Genomic DNA, 16,535 nt, shown 5'->3' with positions numbered 1-16,535 from the left:
CATATGGAAATTAAAAATTCATTTACAATTCTATTTATAATTTATAGATATGCTAATTCCAAACTAACGTACGACTGAGTCATTGGTTCATTTAAAAAATACATATTTTATACAGATACCATTGAGGGAGACAAAAAGAATACACGAAAATAATATATGATAGGATAAATAACTGGTATTTCTTCTATTGGTATCGGAGGGGCCTAAAACGTAAACCGCCTTTTTTGTTCTTTTTTTGTTTTTCCTGAAAAATCGTACTTTTTGGTCTTTCAGTATCAATTACTCAGGCTACAATTGACCTACCGAGTCCGGACTTTTTTTATTTGACGCAGAATCGCCTTATCTACGAAAACAGTGCAGGCGGTTTTTCCAAAATGTACTTAGTTAAAAAAATAAAAAATTTGAAGTGTGAAAAAACAACAAATTTTGTTTAAAGTTGTCCTGTTTTGCAGTTTAGACTTTGTAGAACCTAAAAAAAGGTTGAGTACGATCGGATAAGGATAAGGCATAACTGAGAAAAATCTACCGAAAAATCGCGAATCGCGAAGTTGAGCCTACAAGCGAATGGTCATTTTACGAGCCGTGTATTACGATCGCGTAAGGAAATCTCATAATATTCGACTGATTAACATTTAATGCATTAATACTGAATTTTACTGTTGTAGCCTCTTACGCGTTCGAATTATTTAAAAATCTCATCCATCCGATGATAATATTGAACCGACGAACATCGTATCGTCGATATGTGGATCACACGGATAAATGGTACAACACCGAATGATCTATAAATCGAAACGTGAGATGTAAAAATGAGCGGAACCGGTGGTTCAAAGGTGCACAGAATGAGTGGTCTGAAAAATACAGAGTCAACGCGCGACGCGATAACTACGTGCTTCATCGAGCAGAGCAAGCGAATGGAAGAATTTGCAAAGTCATCCGCGTCACCTACGATCACGAGTGCTGTTTCACGGTCGGACTTTCCTTCGTGACTGTTTTGTGCGCGTTTTCTGTTGATCACAAACATTTGATTACGATCAATAACAACTGTGCGATTCTCAGCTCACTGCAGTGACACGTATATATATATATATAAATAGTTATATCCCGTTTTATCTTCGATATATCAATTTCTCGTTCGTTCTTGTCGCGCCTTCTTTTTTACCTTGTTTCGTGACTCGTACTCGTTGTGTACATGTATACACAAGAATGTACAAGTGTGTCAAGCATGGGCAGTGTACGGGTTTCTTGAGAAGCCGATCGTGAATATCAGGCTAATTCGTAATAGGCTTCTTGCTTCTTCGTAACGTGCCGACGGAAACGTTACACATGACAATTCAGGAAGGGAGGATATAGTCTATATACGTATATGTGGTGTGTAGTGACAAAACGGAACATCTAATGTTTGTTTCTCGACAAAGGGGAAACTGTCAGTGTTCAAGATCTCGTCGAAACACGTGCGTATGTTAATTCTGTGTTTGACGCGTGCCCATGATCAACGACATACCGTGCTCGTTGAGACGCAGATCCAACGTATTTGTTTAATTCCTGCGTCGTCATCGTATAACATCAATGAATTAATCGTCGAATTATGATCGTACGGTCGCACCTTTCCCCCCCCCTCTTTATTTAGTCTGCGTCAAGAAAATTATCGAACAACTTATTTCTTCGATAATTTTCACTTTTCAATACTGCCCGAGGCTCCTCGATCGTTCAAGTAAGTGTTTGCTTGCATTGCAATTTTTACTAACGTTTCCAGGAAAATGAATAACGAACGCCTATTAATCTCGCATAATTTCCGTTGTTTATCATTGAATTTGCATCGGGTTATTCAATGAGTAATGCCATCTCGGTTTCCAATCCTAGTACCATTCACTCTTTACATTACTATGTTTATTCCAGTTTATTTTAATGGATGAAGAAGATCGTTATGCAAAGAAAGGAGCTAGAAGTAGCTTCCAACCTCCGAACCTTGGATCCAATTTGCCCTTCATGACAGATGATGACAAAGATTTGGAAGAAATAGAAAAGCATGGAGATCTTGGTGACATGACATTTTACATGACCAATTACATTAAAGATGCCATGAAGATGATGTTTATAATGCGTAGTCATCATATGCTTACCGATGTTATACTCGAAGTAGGATCAGAACTATTCTATGCGCATAAAGTCATTTTGGCTGCTGCGAGCCCATACTTTAAGGTAACTTGCATAGAGGTAGTATGGATGGATAAGTATAAAACGTATTATATTACTTATAATGTTACAGGCAATGTTTACTGGAGGTTTAAAGGAATCTGAAATGACTAGAGTAAAACTTCAAGGTGTGTGTCCGACAACTATGGCACGCCTAATGTATTTTATGTATACAGGTCAAATAAGGGTTACAGAGATTACTGTGTGCTCGCTTTTATCGGCAGCCACCATGTTTCAGGTAATGAAATACAGAGATCATCTGAATATCGATTATCCCAGTGACTGATTATTGAAACAGAAAACATGTCTGTAGCATTAGCTCCTACATCAACAAAATTTACACTTTAAAATATACATCTATTGGAACAAATTTGTCTCCCTAATAATTTGGATAATCAATGTTCCACTGTGTGTTTCATATAAACTATATATTAATATTCATTATTATACATGATACAGGTTAGTAATGTCATAGAAGCGTGTTGCGTTTTTCTGGAAAGACAATTAGATCCCACAAATGCTATTGGAATTGCAAATTTTGCTGAACAACACGGTTGTCACAATTTAAACCAAAAAGCGAATCAGTTTATTGTTCAACATTTTAGTCAAATATGTCAAGAAGAGGAGTTTCTACAATTATCGGCAATACAACTGATAGCGCTGGTGAGAAAGGATGAGCTAAATGTGCAAGAAGAGAGAGAAGTATACAATGCTGTGTTAAAATGGGTGAAGTATAACGAGGAAGCGAGAGGACCTAAAATGGAACATATACTACATGCTGTGAGGTGTCAGTATTTAACTCCAAATTTTTTACGGGAACAAATGAAAAACTGTGACGTATTAAAAAAAGTACCTGCGTGTCGGGAATACCTTGCGCAAATCTTTAAGGATTTGACTCTTCACAAGAAGCCGGTAGTGAAAGAAAGAACGCCTAATACTCGAAGGGTAATATATATTGCGGGTGGTTTTCTGAAACATTCGCTGGACGTATTGGAAGGATACAATGCGGATGACAGGACGTGGACTCAACACGCCAAGTTGGTTGTTCCTAGATCTGGTTTGGGTGGAGCATTCTTGAAAGGCATGTTTTATGCTGTTGGTGGCAGAAACAATTCACCAGAGACCAGGTGAGCATGTTGAAAGAAAATGAAATAGCATCGGAAGGATAGATAAGAAACTAGAGACTTTTCATTGAATTCACAGATACGATAGCGATTGGGTTGATAAATACAATCCTGTAACAGATCAATGGAGGCCTTGTAGTCCAATGTCTGTGGCAAGAAATCGCTTAGGAGTAGCTGTGATGGACGGGTTGTTGTATGCTGTTGGAGGTAGCGCAGGTGCGCAATATCACAGTAGCGTTGAGTGTTACGATCCAGACCAAGATTCATGGACAAATGTAAAACCGATGCACATAAAAAGATTAGGAGTTGGAGTGGCAGTGGTCAACAGGTAAAAGTAATAAGTAATTACATTATTTACCTTAAAGCTTTAAAACTTTAAAATGACATTCCAATACAATAATAAACAATTACGAATCGTAATAATAACAGATTACTCTACGCTATCGGTGGTTTCGATGGGACAAATCGGCTCAATTCTGTAGAATGTTATCATCCAGAAAACGACGAATGGACGATGGTTTCATCTATGAAATGTAGTCGTTCGGGAGCAGGGGTAGCTAGTCTTGGACAGTATATATATGTTGTAGGAGGATACGATGGAAATAAGCAGTTAAATTCTGTTGAAAGGTACGACACGGAGCGAGATGTGTGGGAATACGTTAGTAGCGTTAGTATTGCTCGCAGTGCGCTCAGTGTAACAGTTCTAGACGGAAAATTGTATGCAATGGGTAAGAATTCTTGAACTTCATTATGTACATTCAACTTTATTCATGTTTTTTCTTTTTTCTCAAGTATTTTGTTTTATTGTCTTCTTTTTAGGGGGATACGATGGTGAACATTTTTTAAATATCGTAGAAATCTACGATCCTACAAAAGATACTTGGGAACAAGGTGTAGCTATGACTTCAGGTAGATCGGGTCATGCAAGTGCAGTGTCTTACCATCAATGTCCTGTACATTGCGATCACTTAGACCACAATATATCGTTAGAGAAACCACCGTCGTGATACGTGTAAAATTTTTGGACTTTAGTTTAGCCGTTGATATAAAGAAATTTTTAAATAGGAAAACTTTGTACAAGAAGAAAGGGAGGAACACACAGCAACAAATGTCAGAGTGAACACTTAAAACAGTAAAGAAAACCCTTCCTCAATTACCACAGACTGATCACCTTTCAAGCATCGAATAAGTCCAGTTCCTGATATCACAGATATGTTTTCAAAGAATTTCAAGATTCTAACGATTAATCGTCATAATTAATTTTATTCCTCGAAGGACCAGTGATTTACTTCCATTAAAAATAGGATTCAGTATAATGTATATATTTTTATAAAATCATAAGGCCTAAACAAATGTATATATAAGTATATGCGCGTGTGCGTGCGTGCGTGCGTGGCTGTGTCTGTGTATGCGAGTGTCGCTTGTGCGTATGGGTAATATTATTTTTGAGAAATTTTTATAGAATTTTCTTATTTGAATCCCTGTATATTTGTAATATATGTTAAAATAATATTTCAAATATATATGTATAAAAATATATGTAAATGAATCTACTACAAACTTTGTATTTGTACCAACCTTGGACCCCCCGAAGCATAGCTTTACTTTCACCAGGTTCTACCATCGCATAGTGGCCAGATATAGATTTAGTAGAAGTTATAAAAGTAACCATTTATACATAACAATTACAGATTGCAATCAAGATATAAATAAACATACGAAATAAAGTTTTACAATTCAAATTTACGCGCCCTTTTTCTTCAACCTCATAGCCATCTAGCGATAGAAACGTCGAACTAATTTTCGGAGTTTGGTCAGCGCCTCTATCGGGAAAGCGCTCAAGTTTGTCGCCGAATAGTTCCCACGTCCACTGCTAGATGGCGCCATTTGTTTCTGATTACCACGTGTCGGTAAATAAAAACAAATGGGGCCATCTAGCAGTGGACGTGGGAACTATTCGGCGACAAACTTGAGCGCTTTCCCGATAGAGGCGCTGACCAAACTCCGAAAATTAGTTCGACGTTTCTATCGCTAGATGGCTATGAGGTTGAAGAAAAAGGGCGCGTAAATTTGAATGTAGTTTTGTAATCAATAAATGTAATTCCTTCTAAGATGTCTTTAAAAATTTTAATATTTCTTTTTTATTAAATTTTAAACAATTATGAATATCTGTAACACGCTCGTGATACCTATGCGAAAATATGGAGAAACATATTATACATGTGTGCTTGTAAATGGACTTTATCATCCACAGTATTCAAAGCCTATTATTATGATGTAATTTGAATCTAAAACCTGTTACTACTAATCTGTTAATTATGAACCGCTACATGTAATGTATTTTTACATTGTCTTGTCTTTTCATATTTTTATCCAACATACATTAAATATACAATACCTACCTGGGTGGAGGCACAGAGGACCGATAGTAGTGAATATTTTTAGGGTACATACTACATAGTCCATATTTATTCGGATATATCTGTAATTCTGTGGAGCTCGAAGCAACCCGCTCGTTTTTTACTGAGATAAACTTTCACATTATGAGTTACTCAAGTGCAGAATAACATGTTTTGCATAAAACTTCGATTTATTAATAGTTACAAATATTGCTAGTTATTACTATATGTAATTTTCAGATGTAGTCACATTATCTACATTATGTAGTCACTTGATCTACGAAAATGTACGTGGGTGTCAAAAACAGGTTCTGTTGTCAAGGTGGAACACATCGATCGATATTTTCGAAAGTGGGAGAACGCAGACATTTCTACAATTTAAATTTTCTTTTGAACTGTGTTCAACGAGAATTTTCGTTTTCCAAGAGCATTCAACATCCCTTTCAATTTTCTTCGAACGATCTCTCTGCGTTTCTAACCACAACGATAGTGTTTTCTATCAGTGATCGTTTTTCGATCGTAGCAAGGTTATATTCGTGAATAATAAACAATAAGGAACGATATCAAAATGCCAAGTCCTTCCACCGATCGCTTATTAGCGGAAAGTCGGTGGAAGATGTGAAACTTCAGAAAAATACAACGATGAAATCTATGTATAAATTGTTTTTCTTGTGCCTTATCTTCGTTGCATTAATAATATTGCTCAATTTAACCAATTTCTCAAACAAAATATACGATGCACAGACCAAGGAGGCTGCTGTTGCTTCAACAACTGTCAAAAAGATTGTATCACCCCAAACAACAGAGGAAGTGACATTATGTGTTGTGGTCTGTGGAGACAGATTGAACGAAGCATTGACGATGCTGAAATCAGCTTTGGTTTTCACAAATAGACCTCTACAATTCATTGTTATAGCAGAGAACAATTTGATTCCTGCATTTAATGAGAAATTGGCAGAATGGAAGCTGATGTCGAACAAAACTTTTGACTTTATAGTCAAATCTATTACTTTCCCAGAAGGAAGCGATGCAGTAATGTGGAAGAAATTGTTTAAACCTTGCGCTGCTCAAAGATTGTTTTTACCTGTAAGTATATTTAAAAATGATCCCTTATCAACTTTAGATTTAACAACACTTTTCAAATGATGTAGTGTATCATAAAGTATTAGTATATTTTAGTCTTTAGTTAATCAATTATCTGCTAATTTTTCTTTAATTATTATTTTTCAATAAAATTGATCTACATTTAAAACCTAATGAATTTTGTGTATATTTTCATGGGTGAAAAATAATTATTTTAATTAAGTGTGTATTTTACATATTACAGTCTGTTTTGAATGACACGGATGCTGTACTTTACGTGGATACAGATACTTTGTTCTTAGCTCCACCAGAAAAAATTTGGGATGAATTTAAGAAGATGAATACCAGTCAATTGGCAGCTTTGAGCCCGGAACATGAAGATCCTAACACAGGATGGTATAACAGATTTGCAAAGCATCCATATTATGGAAAATTAGGTGTAAATTCAGGTGTGATGTTGATGAATTTAACAAGAATGAGAGAATTTAGGTGGATAGAATATGTGATACCCATACACAAGGAATACAAATTGAAGATAACATGGGGGGATCAAGACATAATAAACATTATATTTCATTATCATCCTGAAAAACTTTACGTGTACTCGTGCAGATATAATTATAGACCCGATCATTGTATGTACATGCCTGTTTGTACCAAGGCAGAAAAAGAAGGAGCTCTAGTTTTACATGGCTCTAGAGGCACGTTTCATTCGCAGAAGCAGCCACCTTTTAAAGCTGTCTATAAAGCAATTCAAGAATATCAATTAAATACAGATCCGTATGATTATTTATTAGTGCCAATGAGAAATTATTTAGCTCTGGAACACAGATCTAACTGTGGCAAAGTATGGAAAGCATTCATAATTCAGCCTGAACTACATTTAGGTCAGCAATAATATTTAAAAGTCTTTCCTATTATTATAAGGCTATATAGATATTGTACACATACGATAAGACAATAACGCGTAGAACATAGCTATTTCAATACAGCACCCCCTTCTATAACTTATTGAAACGTACTATCAATTTTTATATACAGGGTGTTTCACGTAACAGTTTTCACGATTTTTCAGTGTGTACTTGCGATAATCTGACAAAAAAATATTCTAAACAAAAGTTGATCAGTTTTCCGTATATATTACAATAAAAAAAAGTTGATCGTGAAAAGTGTTACATGGGACAACCTATATATAATTCAGTAACTGATCGTGTTAAAATAAATTGGATAGTATAAACAGTCCTACACGTTAATGTGATCCTGTACACAGACTGACCGTATTCCATAGTGCATTCTCATTTTATTTGTTAACAAGTGCGCTGTGATTGTTACTGTTTTATATGACAAAAAAAAATATATTATTACAATTTTATCTAAGATTGTTTGACAATACTCGTTGGATAGATTTAAGAAAATCTCGAATTTAACTCGAAAGTCTTCTTGTATTTAATAAATATTATTATATTGAATTTAGAGAACTTTTTTAAAAAAGTTACTATAATTATACAGAGAATTATAAGGTTCGAAATGGTAAATGAAAATTTGATACAATTGTGTCTGTATTACGAGTGCTAAACATTTTATATAGGTTTTTTTTTTATGTAAAATTAAGTCGAATGTATAAAATAAAATTTTTTCTTACAAGTCCTTACTTTTCAGAAAATTATATTTACATATTTCTTAAATTGAATAGAACCCATTCACTTGGTTAATGTAAGTATGTATAGTACATTACTATAAATTGCTCTTTAGTAATTTCTTAAAACATAAATTTTGCACTAAAAGACCAGTAATTTTTGATGGTTGTGGAATGATGCCATTTACTACTTCTTCAACAAGAAAAACTCTCCGAAGCGGCGAGCAGTGTCGAGCTTTCCCGAGTTCGGTAACTCGGTTACATGTACCTCGTGGTATTCGAATGTAGAAGGGGAAATTCTCCATGGTTCATGTCTCCAGTCGAATCTTGTATCCCGTATTATCACATAGCCACACAGCCTGCGCAACCAGCGCAACCAAACAGTGTGGAGATACGCTCCTGCGAGTTACGATCCATACGATCGCGATCGCGATCGCGAGGTGCTTGCGCATGCTTGTGAACTCGTGCTTCAAAGAGAGTTTACCGCGTTCGAAACATAGATATAACATACCTACGTTTAGAAATACCTTGGTCAGTGCTTCCGCGTTAAATGGATTAGCAGACGACTCTGAAGTCGTTCGATGAGCAGCCAAATGATCGCTTAACTTACTCGCTTGCAATGAAAACATAGGAGAACGTTTCGCTTGTCCATATGCATCCGTGAGGAAAAGAAGGTTGGATCAACGATCTACGATGCAGTACGCTCGCGTGGGTAGTGACTTAACAGTACGATAAGAACCGTACAGACGGCGATAAAAACGATAAGAAAAGATCGTCAACGGGTGAAACATAGCTGCGAGCAGTGGGCCAAATATGAGGTATCGCTGGAACTACCAGGCTACCGTTTCTTCGCATCGCTAGTCCTCTATTTTCCCTCAGTGTCTCTAATATCGTCGTTTTCTACGTCGTCGAGAGAAAAGGTGAGAAACTTGTCGTTTTCTACAATCTTTAGTTTTGTAATTGAGTCATTTTACACGCTATAAGAGTCGAATAGCTATTAGAAATGAATGAATTATCGCGTTGAGATTAATAACTGTGAGAACTGTAACGCAAAGTCAACGATCCATTAAACTAATACCAACGTGCAGTGGTTCTCGTGCTCACGTGAGGCTACTATAGAAATTTAACTTATTAGTGTTTACGAGTTTTGCATTCTTTCATAATTGTTTTTATGTCGGGATGCTACGATAATCGGAACAATCGCGTCATAACGCGAGTTATAGAGGTTGTTAATCGTTAAGGATTCACCGATTGCACTTTCTTGAGCACTTGATTGTTTGCATGCTGAGTGTTTTTTGTAACCCGATCATCTAGAACAGCGGTTCTCAAACTGTAGTTGGCGCATTCTCAGATCATCGGTTAAGATCATCACAACACAAACCAATAAAATAATACAACGAAAACTTAGCTCCTAATAGCTCCTTTGTTCATTTACTGGCCAGATAATAGGCGTACCAATGAAGTATTTGCTGATTACGGCTTACTCTTATTTGATTTAATATTCTATTAAATAAGAATAAACTGTATGTAACTTGCGCTCGTATAGCCAACTAATTAGTCGAAGCGGTATTATTTTCATTGGGTTCTCTATCCAGCATATCACGCAATACAGAGTTGATAATTTCATAACAACCATTTCTCTCGATCTAGTTTCGAACGTTAATCGAAAAGGGAAACTAACCGCGTGTTCCGCAGAGATAAGCATGCCGCTGTTCAAAGCGCGTGTTGTCGAAAGGTCGCCCACGTTAGAGAAGGTTTCAAACGGTAACACGCACTACGGGAACAACAATTGCCATCAAACTGGCAACGAAAACGACCAGGAAGCCGCGAACAACGAGGGCGGCACGCGTGCTCAAAAGAACAATGCGGCTACTCCCAATCAAACACAAGAACAACGACGATCATCCAAAGTGTTGAAGCCACTTTTGGTGTTCCATTGTCAGCTGGCGCACGGGAGTCCTACAGGACGGATATCGGGTTTCAGTAACGTACGGGAACTTTACCAGAAAATTGCGGAATGCTACGACTTACCGATGGAAGAAGTGAGTTTGCCTATCTATTAGGTCGTTGCATATGAAATGTCCGATTTTGTTTGATCAATTTTTGGGTAAATATTGCCTCATTTTATGGTCAGTGTGCGTTCAACGTTTTGGCGCGCGCGCGCTTCCTATAGGGAGAGAGCATTATTCCGGATACAGGAAACATGGGTTACGGACCGTGGCCTCTCGTCGACCTGGCTGTTACATGTTCTCTCTCTTTCTCTCTCTCGGCGCAAAAGTGCCGTGTAACTTGGCATGTAATAATAGGTTGTGAATGCTGTTCCAAGCACTTTTACCTAGCTGGTCGCCGCGCAGTTGTCAGAAAACACAAAAAGCTAGTCGAAATGCTAATTTCGCTAATTAAAATCCAAATGTTCGTATACTTTTTATACGCAGTCTATTACGTACATAGGTACATTTTTTCTGGTAGATTAGACATTAACGAATCAAAACGTGTCATCAAAATGACCAAATTTGTAATACATACGTATTGTGCATTTCACTTTAGAGAAAAACTTTCTACATGTAGGGTTCCATGAGATCTACAACAAAACAAAATGTTTAAATCCAAAATATTCATTATTAAGAGTTACGAATTCGTTATATAATAAAAAGTCTATATTACTTATCTTCTCTGTACTGCTGGACATGAAAGTCTGGCATAGAGTTTAACTAACTCATGCACGCCGCTAAGTATGAAAGACCATGAAAAAATTCGCTGCGGTGAACGTGTTAAATCGGGGACAGAATTAAACTACCATTCCGTAACATCGCTCAAAAGCCGCGGTGAAAGTAGACGGGTTGCTAATATGCAAGCCTATGATAATACGTATGACAGATTAGAGGCTTTCCGCTTCTTAAATTAGACTTTAGCTGTAGTTTTTTCGTGGGCTCCAAATCGATAGTTCCAGACTTCTTTAATTAAGAGGGGAAAATCAAGGTCACCTTGATATCGCGGATCCGTCACCACCTAGAAAAAAGAAAGCATTATTTTTTGTCTGAACAATTTTTCAATCAACTATAATTTTCGCTTTCAATAATTCTTCACTGATCGCTTTTCTGTTTTAGATACTTTTCTGCACGCTGAACACGTACAAAATCGAGATGACGGAACTGCTGGGTAGTCAGATTGGTGTCGGTGATTTTATATTTGCGCATAAAAAAGGTAACACGACCCTTTGAACGTTGGCTATACATACAACTGTTAAACGAAAGAAACTTCACTTGAACAAAATTCAGCTTACTGTTTTAGCATTAATCAATAGGCACGCAAAGTTTTAAAACACCCCGTAACGTAGTTACTCGTAAAAAAAATTCCAAAGGTCCCTGAATTTTTCGACCGCTAGATTAGCATAGACCCTTAACACAAAATTTTCCTAACAACGAATAAGCAATTTTTCGAAGATTATTTCATTAAAATAGATATTCTGTTCCATCAGGACGACCCAAGGAGATCGAGTTGGTGAAAACGGGCGATGCTCTGGGATTAACGATAACCGACAACGGCGCAGGATACGCTTTCATAAAACGTATTAAGGAAGGATCCGTGATCGACAGGATAAAGGTGATAGAAGTCGGGGATCATATAGAGAAAATCAACTCAACCAATTTGGTCGGTAAACGACACTTCGAGGTGGCGAAAATGCTAAAGGAAATCCCGAAAGGTTCCACGTTTACGTTGAGGCTGGTGGAGCCATTGAAGAATGGCTTCGGGAGCATCGGTCCACGGGGAGACCTCAAGAAAGGAAAGAAATCGGGTTACGGTACCGGAAAGGAGACACTTAGGTTCAAAGCCGACGGAAGCGCGCAAATTATAGAGATGGTAATCAGTTCTTCGGTAGAAATTCTACTCTCGCAAGAGAAAACCATAGATGTATTATAGACAGATTTCTAGATTTTATTTTTAATTCATACATAAATAAAACAAGATTTTCTAAAAAGATTTCAATTGATATGATAGGGGAAAATAGCAAGGAGCACTTCTACTCCGTAAACGAGAAATAGATGCTCAAAAATGCAAACATTTCACTCCACGGGCAACGACCCCATTTCCTGGATTGAAGTTCCAGAGTCATAACTTGCCTTGCAAACTTGCTAACAAGTTTCTTGCATATATAATTCATGAAGCATGGAAACTAAAAAAAAACCACTGTCATTTTTAGAGCTGATTAAATACATAGAGATATTATAGGTAGAGTAGGGGAGCCAGACTTCCAACCGTGCTACGACTAAAAAGAGAAAGGAAACCGCGGTACCCTACGCTACATACCAAAACTATACGAACACTTGAATTTTTGAGGTTTCAATATCTTAAGACAACATCTTAGTAACATCTTAGTCTTCATTTATTTTCTTTTTGTCTCTAATCAATAGGTGGATGATACTGCCATGATAGGCATTGAAAAGATCAACGTGATTTTGGAAAGCTTCATGGGTATCTACGATACAGAATTAGGTATGTCACCTTGTCTATGAAGCAATAGTGTCAGTGTTATATTATATTCATTAAATTTTATTTGAAAACAGCAACACAAATCTGGGAGCTTTCAGAAGGCAAGGCCAACAGCATCGATTTCGCGGAGGCGATAGACAATTCAGATTTGGAAGCCTTTGGGTTCAATGATGACTTTATCATAGAATTATGGGGTGCTATTACCGATGCCAGAGCTGGACGACATCGATGATACAAAGAATTATTTAAGTGGAAGCAGAATGGAGCACTCAAAGCCATGATTATCATGCTAAATGATTTGTTAAACGATGTTACCAAAATTTGAATCATGCTCAGTGATTAAAATGATTGGTCTATCGTAGGCCTAAATCATTAAGAAATACTCCACAGAATGATTGCAATGTAAATTATTCACCTGTTAGTGTGTAGAAATTGTATAATTTATGATATAACTTTATAAATACATAGTATTATAAAAGATAGAAAATAAAAAATTTTGAAAACAGCTGTGATGATTTATCAGGAATTTTTTCATTTGGATGTTCTTTGTTTGTATGTTTATAAATAATATACTCCAGAACTACTGGACCTATTTGGATAAATCTTCAACTTGGTAATTGTCAGAACATGACGATGCGGCATCGACCGCACCCATATGGCATTAACGCGCAGTAATGCGATATCGACTACATTAATCGTTCGATGTTGTTAATTAATTACAATCAAAATGCTATTTTAGAACATTATGCAATTAAATTCTGTTTAAGAAAACACAGAGTCTTATCATTAACAATCAACATTTGTTTCACCAAATATCTCCAAAAAAGGCGAATGCGCGATGAATGGAGTTTTTCGAAATATAAATAGTGTTCAATTTGTAATTAAACCTTGAGATTGTTGCAATTTATGCAAACACATTTCATCACGCCATGTATTACAGCCAATGGGAATCAACTAACTTTTGAAAAATTAGCAACAAGAACCAGTTATCAAAGTAGTTATATATATAATAAGTATCGTCGTCGTTGACGAACGACACCGTGCGGCGAGTTAACCTATTTATATAAACATACTTACAACTTTTTGAAGGATTTTTTGGAAAAGTCATGGCTTTCGTTATAAGCAGAGTCAGCTGTAAACTTTTCCATGTATGCACGGTTTCGAGGAATAGTTACAAACATTTAAAATTATCAAAGGTATGTGACGTTCATATTATTGAAAAGTACTTGGTAATCTAAACATAACCTAGAAGTGAGACTATATATTAAAATTTAACATTTAATTATCTCTCGTTTCATATATTGAACGTATACCAACTGTTTTCTTTAGGTATGCACAGTTAATTTTTCCATCAAAACTGAATGTCCTGAAGCAGAAGAAGAAGTTGAAAAGTTATCTCCACCGATAGGAGAAGGAAAAATATTCAAAAATGTAGATCAAGTGGTGTCAGATATACCAAATGGTGCTAAACTTTTGGTTGGTGGATTTGGACTTTGCGGCATTCCAGAAAACTTAATAGCTGCTATATTGAAAAAAGGTTCAAAAGATTTAACTGTTGTTTCGAATAATGCAGGTGTCGAAGACTTTGGATTGGGTTTACTTTTAAAGGAACATAGAATTAAAAGAATGATTGCTTCTTATGTCGGTGAAAACTCTGAGTTTGAGAAACAATATCTTAATGGTCAGTTAGAGGCTGAATTAACACCACAGGTGATTACCAACAGCATTAGGAATTTTAGATTTAAAGTTACAATGTACATTATAAGAGTATTTTGAACACATAGGGTACATTAGCAGAACGTATTCGTGCCGGTGGAGCTGGTATACCAGCCTTTTATACTCCTACGGCATTTGGAACTTTAGTCCAAGAAGGTAACGTGGTTGTGAAATACGACAAAGATGGAAATGCAGAAATATCTGGAAATCCAAGAAGCATAGCACAATTCGATGGTAGAAACTATATCATGGAAACTGCAATTAAAGGAGACTTTGCACTTGTAAAAGCATGGAAGGCAGACAAAGCTGGAAATTTAGTTTTCAGAAAATCGGCCAGAAATTTTAATCCGATAATGTGCAAAGCAGCTAAAATAGCTATTGCCGAAGTAGAAGAGATTGTAGAAATTGGTGAATTGGATCCTGATCACGTGCATTTGCCTGGTATTTATGTAGACAGAATTGTTAAAGGTCCATCGTACGAAAAACGAATAGAGGTTTGTACATGTTCACAGTTCGCAAAAAGCTATATAAAATTTAAATCGATCTCTTACAAGAATCTTTATATCTTACAAAATTAGAAACTAATGACAAAGGAAATGGTGGTGAAGCCTAAAAAAGTAACACCAGCGAGCAAAGCAAGGGATAGGATCGTGAAGCGTGCCGCGCTTGAATTTGAAGATGGAATGTATGGTAAGACATCGGGAAACCAATAAATGTAATCGTAGAACACGTTTAGGTTTCAATGAACAAATTCTTTGCAGCCAATTTGGGAGTTGGTATACCTACTCTTGTGTGCAAGTACATTCCTAAAAATGTGAAAGTGACGTTGCAATCTGAAAATGGTATTCTCGGCTTTGGTCCTTACCCAGCTCAAAATGAGGTTGACCCAGACTTGATCAACGCTGGAAAGGAGACAGTCACGGTATTGCCAGGAGCATCATTTTTCAGCAGCGATGAAAGTTTTGCTATGATCCGAGGGTACGTACTAAAACAAATGGTGTTTGTCGTATTTTTCAAGTAATTATTCAATAATTTCTGTAATAGAATATTACTCTCAATTTCGATTCTTACAGAGGTCATGTTAACTTGACTATGCTTGGAGGCATGCAAGTTTCAGAGACAGGAGATTTGGCTAACTGGATGATCCCAGGAACGATGGTAAAGGGAATGGGTGGTGCAATGGATTTAGTTTCCGCAGCATCAACGAAAGTAGTGGTCACTATGGAACACAAAGCTCGCGATGGTAGTCCAAAGATCTTGAAGAGTTGTACATTGCCTATAACAGGTAATAGTAATAATAATACGATATTACCTATAGTAGAAACAACATCCAAAAATAGAGACACATACTTATCTTTTGATGTGTCGGTTTCAGGTCAACGATGCGTAGATCTAATAATTACCGACATGGCAGTGTTTGAAGTAGTCGAGGGACAAGGATTAAAACTTATCGAAATTGCGCCTAAAGTTGATATAAGCGAAATCGTTAGTTCTACCGCTTGTGAATTTTCAGTAGCTGATGATCTTCAAGAAATGAGACAGGTGGACGTAGACGACTGTGAATAGCAACGATAATCTTCTTAAAATTAAACAAGACAAGATGAACGATATTCTCAAACACTCAAACTCAACTATCGTTTGGACCATCGTCGTGGTCCTCAATTGTACAATTTTATACATAGATACGTATCTTTAAGAATATATTGCAATCGCATAGCTTACTATAATTGTACTATAAATATATTATTTACCATAATGCGGCGGCTAGATCTTAACCGGGAAAGTAATATAATTTTGTAATACACGCGCTGAAATAAAAAGGAACTAGAAATAAAAAGGAACTTTCTACAATTTATGATGTTCCGAATTATGATGTAATTCATTCCGCAT

General features: G+C 36.5%; 4 protein-coding genes and 1 long non-coding RNA gene across 8 annotated transcripts; 4 read left to right on the top strand and 1 right to left on the bottom strand.

The window, feature by feature from the left end:
• Positions 1-960: 960 nt before the first annotated feature.
• Positions 961-4,857, top strand: LOC128880054 (kelch-like ECH-associated protein 1). Of its 3 annotated transcripts, XR_008457744.1 has the most exons (8): positions 961-1,714; positions 1,900-2,202; positions 2,270-2,434; positions 2,656-3,323; positions 3,400-3,648; positions 3,750-3,873; positions 3,948-4,048; positions 4,140-4,282. XR_008457744.1 is itself a non-coding variant. In XM_054129722.1 (7 exons), exons 2-7 carry the CDS (start codon positions 1,909-1,911, stop codon positions 4,325-4,327), a joined length of 1,863 nt encoding a protein of 620 aa, XP_053985697.1. In that variant the 5' UTR covers positions 966-1,454; positions 1,900-1,908; the 3' UTR covers positions 4,328-4,857. The 3 variants fall into 3 exon arrangements, 2 of the variants coding, with proteins under 2 accessions (XP_053985697.1, XP_053985695.1); XM_054129722.1 differs by having other exon boundaries at positions 966-1,454; positions 3,750-4,048; positions 4,140-4,857; XM_054129720.1 differs by having other exon boundaries at positions 966-1,714; positions 3,750-4,048; positions 4,140-4,857.
• A 938-nt stretch (positions 4,858-5,795) lies between these two features.
• Positions 5,796-8,453, top strand: LOC128880513 (glucoside xylosyltransferase 1). Its single transcript, XM_054130702.1, has 2 exons — positions 5,796-6,805; positions 7,047-8,453. The coding sequence occupies exons 1-2, from the start codon at positions 6,362-6,364 to the stop codon at positions 7,698-7,700; spliced, it is 1,098 nt and encodes a 365-aa protein (XP_053986677.1). The 5' UTR covers positions 5,796-6,361; the 3' UTR covers positions 7,701-8,453.
• Positions 8,454-8,808: 355 nt separating this feature from the next.
• Positions 8,809-13,435, top strand: LOC128880514 (PDZ domain-containing protein GIPC3). Of its 2 annotated transcripts, none has more exons than XM_054130704.1 (6): positions 8,809-9,358; positions 10,089-10,480; positions 11,546-11,642; positions 11,917-12,299; positions 12,851-12,932; positions 13,004-13,435. In XM_054130704.1, exons 2-6 carry the CDS (start codon positions 10,142-10,144, stop codon positions 13,159-13,161), a joined length of 1,059 nt encoding a protein of 352 aa, XP_053986679.1. In that variant the 5' UTR covers positions 8,809-9,358; positions 10,089-10,141; the 3' UTR covers positions 13,162-13,435. The 2 variants fall into 2 exon arrangements, with proteins under 2 accessions (XP_053986679.1, XP_053986678.1); XM_054130703.1 differs by having other exon boundaries at positions 8,811-9,358; positions 10,134-10,480.
• On the bottom strand, positions 10,256-13,932 carry LOC128880515 (uncharacterized). Its single transcript, XR_008457844.1, has 3 exons — positions 13,817-13,932; positions 10,470-11,447; positions 10,256-10,397 (listed from the first exon to the last, which is right to left on the bottom strand). It is a non-coding gene; the product is annotated as an uncharacterized LOC128880515 (long non-coding RNA).
• On the top strand, positions 13,878-16,465 carry LOC128880512 (succinyl-CoA:3-ketoacid coenzyme A transferase 1, mitochondrial). The gene is made up of 7 exons (XM_054130700.1): positions 13,878-14,125; positions 14,259-14,639; positions 14,714-15,139; positions 15,224-15,335; positions 15,407-15,623; positions 15,719-15,930; positions 16,021-16,465. The coding sequence occupies exons 1-7, from the start codon at positions 14,036-14,038 to the stop codon at positions 16,209-16,211; spliced, it is 1,629 nt and encodes a 542-aa protein (XP_053986675.1). The 5' UTR covers positions 13,878-14,035; the 3' UTR covers positions 16,212-16,465.
• Positions 16,466-16,535: the final 70 nt, after the last annotated feature.

Source organism: Hylaeus volcanicus, chromosome 7 (assembly GCF_026283585.1).
Source record: "Hylaeus volcanicus isolate JK05 chromosome 7, UHH_iyHylVolc1.0_haploid, whole genome shotgun sequence".
Classification (NCBI taxonomy): Eukaryota; Metazoa; Arthropoda; class Insecta; order Hymenoptera; family Colletidae; genus Hylaeus; species Hylaeus volcanicus.
Note: the sequence above shows the minus strand (reverse complement) of the source record. Positions and strands in the feature narration are given on the sequence as shown.

Coding starts and splice junctions, on each gene's coding strand:
- LOC128880513 (XM_054130702.1), top strand. CDS start 6,362: ATGAAATCTATGTATAAATTGTTTTTCTTGTGCCTTATCTTCGTTGCA. Junction 6,806..7,046: donor CTCAAAGATTGTTTTTACCT/GTAAGTATATTT, acceptor TACATATTACAG/TCTGTTTTGAATGACACGGA.
- LOC128880054 (XM_054129722.1), top strand. CDS start 1,909: ATGGATGAAGAAGATCGTTATGCAAAGAAAGGAGCTAGAAGTAGCTTC. Junction 2,203..2,269: donor CTGCGAGCCCATACTTTAAG/GTAACTTGCATA, acceptor ATAATGTTACAG/GCAATGTTTACTGGAGGTTT. Junction 2,435..2,655: donor CGGCAGCCACCATGTTTCAG/GTAATGAAATAC, acceptor TACATGATACAG/GTTAGTAATGTCATAGAAGC.
- LOC128880514 (XM_054130704.1), top strand. CDS start 10,142: ATGCCGCTGTTCAAAGCGCGTGTTGTCGAAAGGTCGCCCACGTTAGAG. Junction 12,300..12,850: donor GCGCGCAAATTATAGAGATG/GTAATCAGTTCT, acceptor TCTAATCAATAG/GTGGATGATACTGCCATGAT. Junction 12,933..13,003: donor TATCTACGATACAGAATTAG/GTATGTCACCTT, acceptor ATTTGAAAACAG/CAACACAAATCTGGGAGCTT.
- LOC128880512 (XM_054130700.1), top strand. CDS start 14,036: ATGGCTTTCGTTATAAGCAGAGTCAGCTGTAAACTTTTCCATGTATGC. Junction 14,126..14,258: donor AACATTTAAAATTATCAAAG/GTATGTGACGTT, acceptor TGTTTTCTTTAG/GTATGCACAGTTAATTTTTC. Junction 14,640..14,713: donor AGGCTGAATTAACACCACAG/GTGATTACCAAC, acceptor TTGAACACATAG/GGTACATTAGCAGAACGTAT.